Source organism: Molossus molossus, unplaced genomic scaffold (genome assembly GCF_014108415.1).
Source record: "Molossus molossus isolate mMolMol1 unplaced genomic scaffold, mMolMol1.p scaffold_m16_p_13, whole genome shotgun sequence".
Classification (NCBI taxonomy): Eukaryota; Metazoa; Chordata; class Mammalia; order Chiroptera; family Molossidae; genus Molossus; species Molossus molossus.
Window position 1 is genome coordinate 51,726,851 of NW_023425348.1, and position 12,088 is coordinate 51,738,938.

At 62.1% G+C, this 12,088-nt stretch overlaps 1 protein-coding gene across 1 annotated transcript in view; it reads left to right on the plus strand.

Moving 5' to 3' along the window:
• Positions 1 to 12,088, plus strand: part of TUB (TUB bipartite transcription factor) — a 63,858-nt gene that overhangs the window by 46,687 nt on the left and 5,083 nt on the right. The window contains 7 exon segments of the mRNA XM_036259153.1: positions 4,262 to 4,313; positions 4,803 to 4,965; positions 8,408 to 8,548; positions 9,693 to 9,860; positions 10,854 to 10,972; positions 11,385 to 11,582; positions 11,822 to 11,934. Coding sequence (XP_036115046.1) covers positions 4,262 to 4,313; positions 4,803 to 4,965; positions 8,408 to 8,548; positions 9,693 to 9,860; positions 10,854 to 10,972; positions 11,385 to 11,582; positions 11,822 to 11,934 — 954 coding nt within the window.

Here is a 12,088-nt window from a genome sequence, read left to right on the forward strand (position 1 = left end):
ACCAGCTGTGGCTCACGGTCCTCATTTGCATGGCCGAGCATTAGAATCCCCTGTCTCTTGCTGTACAAGCGAGGGTGAGATGGGAGATCGAGGCTGGGCTTCTTCCCCAGCAAGTCACGCTGAGACCCCTGGCAGTTCTGATGCACCTGGCGAGCTTGTGCACCAGTGGCTGGAGTGGAGATGCCTCCTCTTTGAAGGCCGGAACTCCTGTGAGCAGCATGGTTCTCTCTCCTGGAGCTGCCCCTCCGCCCCTCCCCCCCATGTTTCCAGGCTGTTGCGAGCAGCCCCTGAGCCAGCCATTTTCAACGGTGTGTGTGCCACGAGAATGTGTAAAACACGCAGCCCTTGAGTGTTTAGTCAGGGTCACTGACCTCTTTTCCCTTAGATTGTCCAGTGAGAAATGACAACAGCCAACACAACAATAGCCGTCTGGTGTGAATGACTCAAAATTATGCCTGTTTTGTTTTTGTTAGATTGGCAAAAGATATATTTTTGGTGTGCCGCAGAATTTTAGTAATTAGTTTATGTGCCATGAGATGAAAAGGGCTGAAAATCCCTGCACAGGAAGCTGGAATGTGCTGGGGGAGGGGAAGGTCTGGCATGGGGCACGGGGTTGTAGCCAGTGGGTGGTCTTTCCTCCCCTGACCGCACACTCCCCTTTTCCTGGGTCCAGCAGGTGCAGCTTCCTCTGTAACTGAGGGGCAAGGTGAGGACAGGAAGGGGGGAGGTGAAGTGGGCCTGGAGTGGGTCTGTGCCGAGGTTGGCCTGGCCCCCAGTCCCCTCGTCAGCTCAGGTGGGTTAGCTGGAGCCTGTAGGGTGGGTCTAAGAAGGGCTGGGAACCGGATTCCTAAGCATGTTGCCCGCGTCTGGCTTTTCCAGCCCGTGGGAGAAGTGCCCCTTGCCCTCCTTTGTTGTAAGCATGGTTTGCTCCGCAGATATCTGTCTCGCCTCAGGAAGCAAGGGGATGTGAGGGGCTGTCTCCCTGGGACGTGAAGGGGCCCGGCCCCCTCAGTGGCCGGTGCTTTCCCGGGCCTCCCTGGTCAGGCTTACGGCAGGAGGTGACCGTGATGAAGAAGCCACCAGGGTCAGCTGGAAGACCATCAGCAGGGCCCTGCCTCCCGTCCGCGTCTCCTGGCGGGGCTGCAGCTGGCAGCCTGGGCTTGGCGGTGGTTCCATAATTGGAGCCCAAGTCATTAAAAAGCCATTACTGTCTCCTCATGGCTGTTGTTCAGTGTGGCCTAGAACAGTGCCTGTGGGAAAGAGGCGGGCTGGGCACGTGGGTGAGAAAGGAAGATGCCTAGGAGAGGTGCTAGACTGGGAGATGCGCAGGCAGGGCCGTTGGTGGGGAGGGGCTGGGCCTGCCGAGGAGGTGACCGCAGACAGCCATCATTGTTGTCACTGTGCTCCACGACACGTTGCTCTCATTCACCGGGACAGATGCAAGCTCCAGACACATCCGTGTCAGGCAGAAACATGCCGCCAGGACGAGCTTGTCCCTGCCAGGTGACCGCGGTCCGCTCGGACCTCTGCAGCTCTAGAAACACTGAACCTGCTTCACTCCAGTGCTGTGCCCGCTCCCGGCGTCTCCTCATTTAGGTGGACTTCTCTCGGCCTCCTGGGTGGTCTTGCTCAGCCAGGCACACTTACCTCCTGGGCACATGCTGCTGCTGCCCGGCTGCCACCCCAGCCCTGGGCTCCATCCTGCCCGGCTGCTGCACCAGGCCTGGTGGTGAGTGAGGGGGCAGGCGGGCAGCTCTCTAGGAACTTCCGGGATGTGTGAGCGCTCCCATGTTCTCTGCAGGCCAGGGTGCAGCCTGTTCGATCTAGACTCTTACCTGGGGACCGTGTTATCAAAGGCTGCGGGGTTGTCGTTGCCCCCATCAGGGAATGCAGGTGGGGACAGGAAAGGAGTAATGTTCTCATGGAAAGCAGCTTTCTTCCTTGGGTGCCGCGTGTGGAAAGTCCATGACAGTGGGGGCAGTGGCCTGTGGTAGGAAGACACCCCGGGCACTGGGCAGCGAGGGCACCATGGCTAGGACCACCTGTTTTCAGTCCGGCAGCCCCGGTGACCCAGCAGTTCTGGAGGTGGCTTTGCTAGTGTGAGCTTACCTCTCAGCTGGATGTCCCCTTTTCTAAATGACCCATGCACTGTGGAAGTCATCTTTTTCCTGCTCAGCCACGCCCAGTGCCAGGGATGACCCAGATGACTGCCCTTGGCCCTGCCCTGTGAACGCGCAGATGGCTGGCTTCCTCCCAGTGAGCTGTGAACCGGCCTCTCCTGTGCAGGAAGGGGAGCCGGCCCTGCGTGGAGGTGGCGGGCTCCTGTGGCCAGGCCGCCAGCACAGGACTGAGGTTGCAGGCAGCCCCTGCGTGCCCAGTGGGTCTCGGGCCGTGGCTCCTGCCAGCCAGGGGTCAAGCAGAGCCCAGACTGCAGTGTCGGAATCCCGGAAGTGCTGTGAGCATGCCCAGCTCACGGCAGACCCGGACGGTGGTGTCTGGGACTGACCCGCGCGGGCCGTGTGTCAGCAGAGGCTCTGCCCTTGTGCTGTTCAGACAGAGCAGCGCTTGTAGGTGGAGAGACATGGGCGAGTTGTCGCCTCTCAGACCCGGCAGGGTCCATGGCACCTTGCTCACTCCGTGCCTTCCCTCACCTTCCGAATCCTGCTGCTGCCCTGCAGCCTGTGGTGCGTGCCTGCGCGACGGGACTCACCGTCCCGGCCAGCCTGTCCTCGGTCCTGGCCGTGCCCTCAGGGAGTGCCAGGGCGGCTGTGTGGGTTAGGCAGGTGGGCAGTTTTAGGAAGGCTGAGGTCTGACGTTGAGTTTTCTCCCGGGCTGTGGTCGCTGAGGTTTGGCGAAGACGGCTGTTCTGTGCTCAGTGCAGACCACAGTCAGGGTTCCTCTGGGTGCAGAGCACCCGTGTGCGTCACGGAAGGCCTTCCAGATGGAGGCAGGGTGCTGTCGGTTTAAAACATGCCGAGCCCTCATTGGTTGTGTCCGGGGCGAGGTGGTGGGCTGTCTGTGATCATGGATTTCCTGCCGCTCTCTGGCCGGCTCCCCCTGCCCACAGAGATGTCAGTGGTTTGGATGAGCGGAAGGGACATTAAAGGTCGATGATTCTTTCAGCCAGAAGGGCTGCTATTGCTGTCAGGAGGGGATGGAGATGGCTTTTCCTCGTCCTTGGGGTGCTTTGACCCCGTCTTTCCCTGTCCGTGCACACTGGACTCACTTGCACACGCGCACGCGCACCTCTTACACGGCTGCTTGCACAGGCAGATCCACTCACACACTTGCACACTTCCCGATGTGTGCACGCGCACGAGGTATACTCAGCCTCACACACACACCTCATGCACTCGGGTGTGTAACTGGGCCAGCGTGGCCTTGGGATTCCCAGAGCTCAGTCCTCAGGCTCCAACCCCGTCCCGTGCAGCCGTCCTGACCTTGGGGCCCACAGAACTTGGGGCCTAGGTCCTGTGTATGTGTCTGGACTAGAAAGAAAATTAAGTGGTGGAATGACCACCTCCCTGCTCGTCTCTGCCCTCTTGGGAGGCAGGGCCAGCTGTGTGAGACAGCGCTGCCTGTCCTGCCGCCTCAGGGACTCGAGGGCTTGGTGCTGCCTGGTGCCATGGCCGTGGCCAGGGAAGGGCCCAGTGGCTGGTTGCTGGACCGTGTGTTGATGTGCTGTGTCTGCTCTGATGTCCCCCCCAGCCCTAGTCCTGCCCCGAGGGACTGACTGACTGGTCACATGGCCTCTCCCAGAGGAGAGGACCCTCAGCCTCAGTGCGCAAGAGTTTGCTTTGAACAGATGGGGAGGGGTCTGCCCCAGAGGACCCAGCTTTCCCCTGACAGGACAGAGACAAGGGGAAGAGCTGGTGAGGGCGGAGAGGGAGCCGGAGGGCTGGTCCCGGCGCAGAAGCCTGGCCTTGGGCCTGGCTTGTGCCCGATGCCTTGGACAGGTTCCCCTGGAACGCAGTCAGGCCCTGCTCCGGGGCCCAAGAGGAGTCTCCTGTGCGTACCGGGCAGGCTGACTGGGAAACCCTCGGGGCACAGGGGTCCCAGCAGGAGACGGGCGCCCAGAGCCACAGAAACACAGCTCAGGCCGCTGTCTGGAGCTCGTTTCCACGGTGGCCTCACACCCGTCCTCCCTCCTGTGGGCAGCAGCCAGAGGGGAGGGTGTAAAGAACCCAGGGGTGCTGGCTGGGCTCTGGGCTGTATCCTGGCACCTGGTGGGCGGGTGCTGATACGCTCTCTCCCTCCGCAGTGTCTTAGATGATGAGGGCAGCAACCTGAGACAGCAGAAGCTTGACCGGCAGGTGAGTGAGGCTGGGCTGGGCGGAAGGGTGGTCAGCACGCCCATCTAGGCCAGGGTCTGTGCTGGGATCTCCAAGGACACAGCAAGGGGGCTGCCCCCTTCCTCCGGTGGCCCTGACTGGTAGCGAGGGGGCCCTCCCAGAAGCAGCTCTCTCCTTTGCCAGCTCCGCGTTGGCACTGACCAGTACCTGGCGCTTCTGCCAAGCAGACCGCTGGGGGCTGTGGTTGGAGGGCTGGATGTCTGTCTGTGGTCCTGCCAGGACAGCTTCCTGGACTGAGTTTTGACTCCTTTTCCTGGACCCCGAGTCTTGGGGCACCAAGGACCTGAGGCGTGGGCCCAGCCTGGGCTTCGGACCCCACTGTGACCTTTAGAAGCAAGCTGAGCAGGCAGGGCCTTCTCTCTGCCCCATCCGGGAGCCCTCCCTCCGGCGGAGGCGGTGGGCTGCCTTCTCCAGCCCAATGACCTCTGAGCCTGTGCGGTGCCTCTGCAGCGGGCCCTGCTGGAGCAGAAGCAGAAGAAGAAGCGCCAGGAGCCCCTGATGGTGCAGGCCAATGCCGACGGGCGGCCCCGAAGCCGGCGGGCCCGGCAGTCGGAGGAGCAGGCCCCCCTGGTGGAGTCCTACCTCAGCAGCAGTGGCAGCACCAGCTACCAAGGTACACCCTGCCCTTGGGACAGCCCTCCTGGGAGGCCTCTTGTGGCAGCTCCACACCCTTCGGGGGCTTTGGCTAATCTGGGCAAGCAGGGGTCATCAGTCAGCAAGTGTCCAGGTGGACAGCTGAGTGGGGCAGGCAGAGGGAGGCTGGTACCTGGAGCCAAAATGAAAACTTTATGGATCTGGGGGTTCAGAAGTCCAGGTCTCTGATCTGGAGAATTTCACCGAGAGCAGGAGGCAGCTCCTAGGAGCAGAACAGTCTGCTCCCCACTGGTGTTCTGCCTCCCGAGAGGTGTCCACCTCAACATCCTACACCAGCTAGTGTCTCCTGCGACAGACGCCTAATGCCTCCCCTGCTGGGCCCCCGGCACGCTCGGTTGACCTGCACGGAGCCGTGGTGACCAGCAGCCTCCAGCTCTCATCTCTGCGCACTCTGCTTCTCAGCAGAGCCTACCAGGGGGACTCTCTGCAGCGCATCGGGGGTGGGGCAGCGGTGGCCCCACTGCCTCGCTGAGCTCAGGAACCCACCTGTGGTTAGGGTAACAGTACCCCAGGCCAAACGGAACCCACCTGTGGTTAGGGTAACAGTACCCCAGGCCAAACGGAACCCACCTGTGGTTAGGGTAACAGTACCCCAGGCCAAACGGAACCCACCTGTGGTTAGGGTAACAGTACCTCAGGCCTCCTGATCCCGAAGGAGGGACCAGATTCAAAGGAAGTCATCTCAGTGACTTCTGTCAGGTGGGGTTGTAAGAAGGTGGCATCTGGCTTTTGCAGATGGAAGGAACCTTAGCAACCTGGGTGCCCCCTCCTCTGTGGATCCTTAGGACCTGCAGCCTCCAGCCACTTCGAGCTACTGGTACTTGCCTCAGCTCAGGGCCAGATCTTTCTGATCTGACTGCTGGGCCCACCCGGCTGCACAGTGTCTCGGGTTCCGCTAACCCAGCCCTGAGTGCACTGGAGGGCAGCACCTAGTGCCCAGTCTTGGCACAACACCCTGGACAAGCTCCAGTGCCCTCTGTGTGTCCTTGTCCCACTGAGGAAACCCGTTCATGATGATAAACGCATGTGCTGGTGGCTAGCATGGTGCTGGGCTATCTCATTTATTCCCCAAGTAACTCATCATCCCCACGTGGTCAGTGGGCCTGTGGGCTCCAGGGGGGCTCCGGCTTGCCCATGGTCCGTTGCTAGTACGCACCGGGGTGAGGCTGTGAACCCAGGCCTGTCAGACTCCAAATGGCCTTTCCACCTTGTTCCGTCACCTCCCTGACTGGAGGCTCGGCCATGGGGATCCCCTTGTGGGCTCTAGTTCAGCGTCCAGGGCCGCAGCCGGCATGTCTGTACTCCACCTGGAGGCCCTTCCGAGGCGGGGACAGGACCTCAGCCCTGCGCTGCTGTTGTGGACAGCAAGCTCCGGCTGTTCCCGCAGAAACGCCCCAGCCCCACCCTCTGCTGGCAGCCTCCTCCTCGCACCTCCTCTGTGAGCTGTCCCAAGGTGGCAGTGGTGTCCTGCAGAGAAGGCCCCTGTGGTGGTGGCTCCTGGGGAGCCCGCTCTGCGCCCCAGCTCTGCCACGCCTGGCACCTGACCTTTCGAGGCTGCACGGGACGGGGTGGACCTGGCTCCTGGGACTTCAGGCCCTGCCAGTTTGGGCCACAGGCCAACACCTTGAGGCACTGAGAGAGTCTTACAGGTCACCAGTGTGCAGTCATTTTGGCAGGTGCTGTTTGTGCCAGGCCTGCAGGAAGGACCAAAGTCAGAAGACAGAGTTTTTGGTCATGCCACTACCGGTCACCTGCTCACCTGGGACTGTGAGCAAGTCATCCCTTCACCCCTCTCTGGCTTTGTTTGCTCCTCTGTGAGAGGAATTCTGTCTCCAGACTTTGAGCATGGAAGCAGCCACTACGTGTTTCAAGCTGCATACTGTTCTCTGCGGAGGGTCCAGACCAGGCTGGGGCGAGCTACTTCTGCTCAGCTTGGAGAGGCCGACACAGCCCTGTGAAGGCCACCGCGTGTGGCTGGGCTGGCCTGGGATGGGTGTTACCTGGAGCACCCTGACCCCACCCGCAGCCCCGGCTGCCTCCTGCGCTGCCCTCTGCTGGCTCTGGTGTTAAATACAAGAGGAGTTTGACAAAAATGAGAACTGATGGATGGGTTTACCCTGGTAAATAGTTTTTGAACTACTGGCCATGCTCATCCATTGTAAATATTCACCTGATTCCTTTTTTTTTTTTTAATCCTCATCCGAGGACATTTTCACATTTATCTTCAGATAAAGCAGCGGGGAGAGAGGAGGGAAGAGAGAGAGAAATATCAATGTGACAGACACACATCGACTGGTTGCCACCCACACGACCCCAACCGGGGTTGGGGACAAACTGCCACCTAGGTGCATGCCCTTAGCAGGAACTGAGCCTCGAACTCTCTGGTCTGCGGGCCGATGCTCCAACCACTGGGCCACACTGGCTAGGGCTGTTCACCTGATTCTTAGGTGTTTACTGAGGGCCTGCTTTGCGTCAGCTTCCAGATTAGAGGCTGGCGACCAGGGCGAGCACAGCTGGGCACGGTCACCGTTCTCTGGTGGACCGTATGGTCAGGGCGGGAAGAGAGTTAAGCAGATTGTCACCGGTGTGCTCTGCGGAAAGGGGCCAGGCCCTGTGCGTGAATGGCAGAGCCCTGCTCGCAGACTGGGGGCCGAGGCCGCCAGGGGCTGGGACCTGCAGGCTGAGTGGGAGGGGCGGCAGCCGAGGGCAGTGGGGCAGTGGGCAGCGCGGGCCAGGCCCCGGCGGGACAGCCGGGTGCACAGGCACCGGAGGAGCACGGTGTGGCTGGACTTGGAGGCTCCGGGAGGTGAGGCGTGCACAGTCAGGCCAGGCCGAGGGGAGGGAGATGGACGGGCCAGACCTGCAGGAGAGGTCGGTCTTCATCTTCGGGCGACCAGAAACCATCCTGAGACTTGGGGCAGATTAGGGTTCTGGCAGGCGGAGAATTCGGAGACCACCCACCTGGGGCTTCCGAGGCCTGTGAGTGCGTGCAGCTCCTTGTGTGCGGAGTGACGTCCGTCTCAGGGCGCTCTGCACCCCGCGGCCCCGGGCTGGTCCCGCGAGGGCCCTGCAGGCCCTGGGAGTGCCGGCCCTCATGGCCTCTTCCAAGAGCTGCTGCCTTTTCTGTCCTCATCCACGGCCTTGATGATCCGCTCTCCGGACACTCTCCTGCCCCTGCCCAGGCTCCCGCGGACAGCTGGCCCAGAGCTCCTGGTGGATCATGGTGTGGGCGGGCAGGCTGGGGGGCGCCTCCCTGCCCTGGGCACCTGTGCCTGGAGAAGATGGGGTACAGAGGCCTTCTGGGGTTCGGTACGGCAGAGGACCTGGGAGACGTGCTGACGTGTGCTCCAGCCGGAGCTCTGGTCTCACCTCGTGCCCCCTTCTGTCTGTCTCCTGCGCAGTTCAGGAGGCCGACGCCCTCGCCAGTGTGCCGCTGGGGGCCGCCCGCCCAGCACCAGCCTCAGCCAAGAGAACCAAGGCCGCGGCCGCCGCAGGGGGCCCGGGCGGGGCCTCCAGGAAGGAGAAGAAGGGGAAGCACAAAGGTTGGCTCACCACCCCACACACACCCGCAGCCTCCTTAGGAGGCCTGGCCCCCACTGGAGGGTTGGGGGAGGCTTATCTTCCCGACATGGAAGTCAGGGGCAGGGTAGGGGGTCCCAGCGAAGGTACCAGATGACACTCGGGGCCCCACCCAGCTGGCTCACAGGCCTCAGCTAGCTCATGGGCACCTGGGCTGGCCTGTGGGTGAATCCAGCTCCCTGTGGCCCAGGATCCCCTTTCTCTGCCTGCCTGAGAATCCTCTTCCTCCGCTGTCCCGTGGGGCGCTGCCTCCCAGGCAACCTGGCCGTCCACGCGCAGCCTCCAGTCATGTGGGTTTGCGCACTCCGGCCCCGGTTCCACCCTCCGGGCCCACAGACCAGCCGCTTCCTTGCTCCTCCTCCCAGAACAGGTCCCCGGGCATCAAGGACAGTTATGGTGGCCCCGCCCCGAGTCCTTTCCTCAACCCGTGCTTGCCGTGGTTCCCAGGCCTCTGGTCATGGGGGACAGTGGGGTGCCAGGGTCCCCAGGCTTCTGGACTGCTGCATTTTGGACGTAGCCCCCCAGACAGGGTGGCTGCCAGCTGTGTGGGCCAGGCCTCGCTTCTGTTCCTGGAGCTGTGGCAGCTGGGGAGGAAGGGGGACATGGAGCGGGAGAGCCTCCGTTTGGGAAGGCCAGGGTACGCCGGCCTCAGCCTTCTCCAAAGGCCCATGTGTTCCGGTGATGTGTGAGCTGACTGTGTGCGAGAGAGAATGAACGTCAGCACTGGTAACTGGCCACATCGTGAACGGGTGGTGACCCCGCTGTGCTCGGGATGGATCCTTGTTCTCCGTCTTGTCTTCTTCCCTCTGTGGTTGGCTTCGTGGATGGCTGCCGTCTGCCCAGGGATCTGAGGCATTTCAAACGGCCTCCCAGGCAGCTGATTTGGGGAACAGCCGCAGTAACAGAACCCGTCCCTTCCTGGCTTACCAGTCATGGAGAGGCTGTCAGCAATCATTCGTTCTCTAAAAGTCAGTTTTGCAAATAAAGTTTTGCAGAGGGGTGGGTCCCCCCACTCATCCCTCACCCACTTCCTGGACATCTGTGGATCCAGCCTTCCCCTCCCCTCCCCACTCCCGGATGGGATTCAGGAGTGTCCGTGGCCTGCAGGCACCGGCGGGCCAGTGGCTCTGGCAGAAGACAAGTCTGAGGCCCGAGGCCCAGTGCAGATCCTGACTGTGGGCCAGTCGGACCACGCCCAGGACGCAGGGGAGACAGCAGCTGGAGGGGGCACACGGCCCAGCGGGCAGGACCTCCATGCCACGATGCAGAGGAAGGGTGAGCCCCATGGGGGTCCAGTGACACCCCCAAAGCTCAGTCCCAGGTTCTCAGATGCACCCTTCTTGGGGAGCATGGTCCTTCTGTCTGTTCCAGACCCTGGTGGGGGACCCACTTGGAGACCAATGAGAAACTTGGGTAGGGGCCCCTGATGAGGCCAAGTTAAGGGAGAGAAGTATGAGCCAGGGTAACCAACACAAGTCCTGTCTCCCCACCCATATTACCTGCCCCCAGAGAGGCCCAGGTTTGGGGACAGATTTTCTTTCCCTTTGGTTCCTTTGAAAAAGTTTCTTTTATAAAACGTTCCCCCATCTGCAGAGCTAGGGGAGCAGGGCCAGGATACCGAGAGGCAGGGCCGATCCCCCGGAGCCCTGCTCCCTGGGTAACTGCCCCACTGTGAGCCCTGCCCCGGTGCCTCTGGCTCGGGGTGGCGGAGGGAAGCCTGGCAGTGCCCCACGTTCTCAGGAGTCGGATCAGGGACCGTTTCCTCGAGAAGGGGCTGTTGGGGTAAGTTGAGGCTGGAGACGGCTTTCGGGTGGGGAGCAGCACACAGACAGGAGGAAGGCAGGCAGGGGAGAGGGGGGGAGCCAGCCCTGCGCTTCAGGCTGGGGAAGAGGCTGGGCCCTTCCCAGGCGCGTTGTCGGTCTGTGCCTGCCAAGGCCTCTGGGACACCTGAGCCCAGAAGTGGAGGCTCCGGCTCAGGGTCAACTCGGCAAGCCTTGCTGCACAGGAGACAGCATCGTGAGCACTATAGAGGGGGTCTGATGGAGGGACTGACCTGGGGGCACACACCCCAAGGATTGTGACCAGTTCCAGCACGCACCTGAGAGAGAGTGTGCCTTTATGTACATTGGGAGTGTGTGTGAATGCGTGTGTGCACGCGACCTGTGTGTGTGCACAGACCTGTGTGTGTGTGCACACGCAGTGTGGTGACTCAGTGCCTGTGAACAGGTGTCTGGGTACGTGGACGTGACCACCCTCCCTCTGGCCCAGGCATCTCCAGCAGCATGAGCTTCGATGACGACGACGACGAGGAGGAGGACAGCTCCAGCTCCTCCCAGCTGAACAGCAACACCCGCCCCAGCTCTGCTACTAGTAAAAAGTCTGTCAGGGTGCGTGAGACAGGTGGACGGCAGTGCGCAGAGGGCCGGTGCCCAGGCTGGAGGGAGAACGGGTGTGGAGAAGTGATGGGCAGTGGCTGGCCTGGGCTGGGCCCAGGTGCCTAGTGAGAGCCCTGGCATGGGCTCTCCCGCCCCCCCGCCCTGCCTCCCACTCTCACCAGCCAGGCCAGGAGGGTGGGGAGCTGGGGTTGAGCAGGACGGCCTCTGAGAACCTGCCTGTGTTCTCCGTCTCCACCCCCATGGAAGGCTGAGGGAAGAAGGGCTGGGAGCTAGCTGATGACCCCAGGACACCCAGACACTGCCCCACCTCCACCACCACATCCGGGGGCAGCTCTGGATCCCAGAGCCCCCGTTTCAACTGCTCAGGGTCCCAGGGCTCAGGCCTCTGCTCTCTCCCCTGTAGGAGGCAGCCTCAGCCCCCAGCCCAACAGACCCAGAGCCTTCAGCGGAAATTGAGGTCCAGGACCTCGAGGAGTTTGCGCGGAGGCCCGCCCCCCAGGGCGTCACCATCAAATGTCGCATCACGAGGGACAAGAAGGGGATGGATCGGGGCATGTACCCCACCTACTTCCTGCACCTGGACCGAGAGGATGGGAAGAAGGTGAGGCCCGGGCAGGCCTGGGGGCCTGGGGCTGGGATGTGACTGGCAGCCTCTGCCAGCATGACCCCTCAGCTCCCGGGACAGCCTTCATGCTGGCCAGTGCGCGCCTGCGTCTGCCTGTCGTGCACATGTGCTCACGTGTCAGGGCCGCAGCGCGGGAGTGTCCCTGTGTGAGCGGCCCCTGTGACCGTGGGCAGCCGAGGCTGGGCCTGGAAGGTGACCTTGCTCTGCTCTCCAAGGTGTTCCTCTTGGCGGGAAGGAAGAGAAAGAAGAGTAAAACTTCCAATTACCTCATCTCTGTGGACCCCACAGACTTGTCTCGAGGCGGGGACAGCTACATCGGGAAACTGCGGTACTAGCACGCCCCCAGGAGGGTGGGCAGGCTCTCGGGGCCTCTCGTCCCTGAAGATCGGCCAGGGCTCGGATCCCTCTGTCCCTCAGGTCCAACCGTAGGCTCCGTGCCTGCCTAGAGCCAGACTTGGAGAGGGGCCTCCACCCCTACCCTA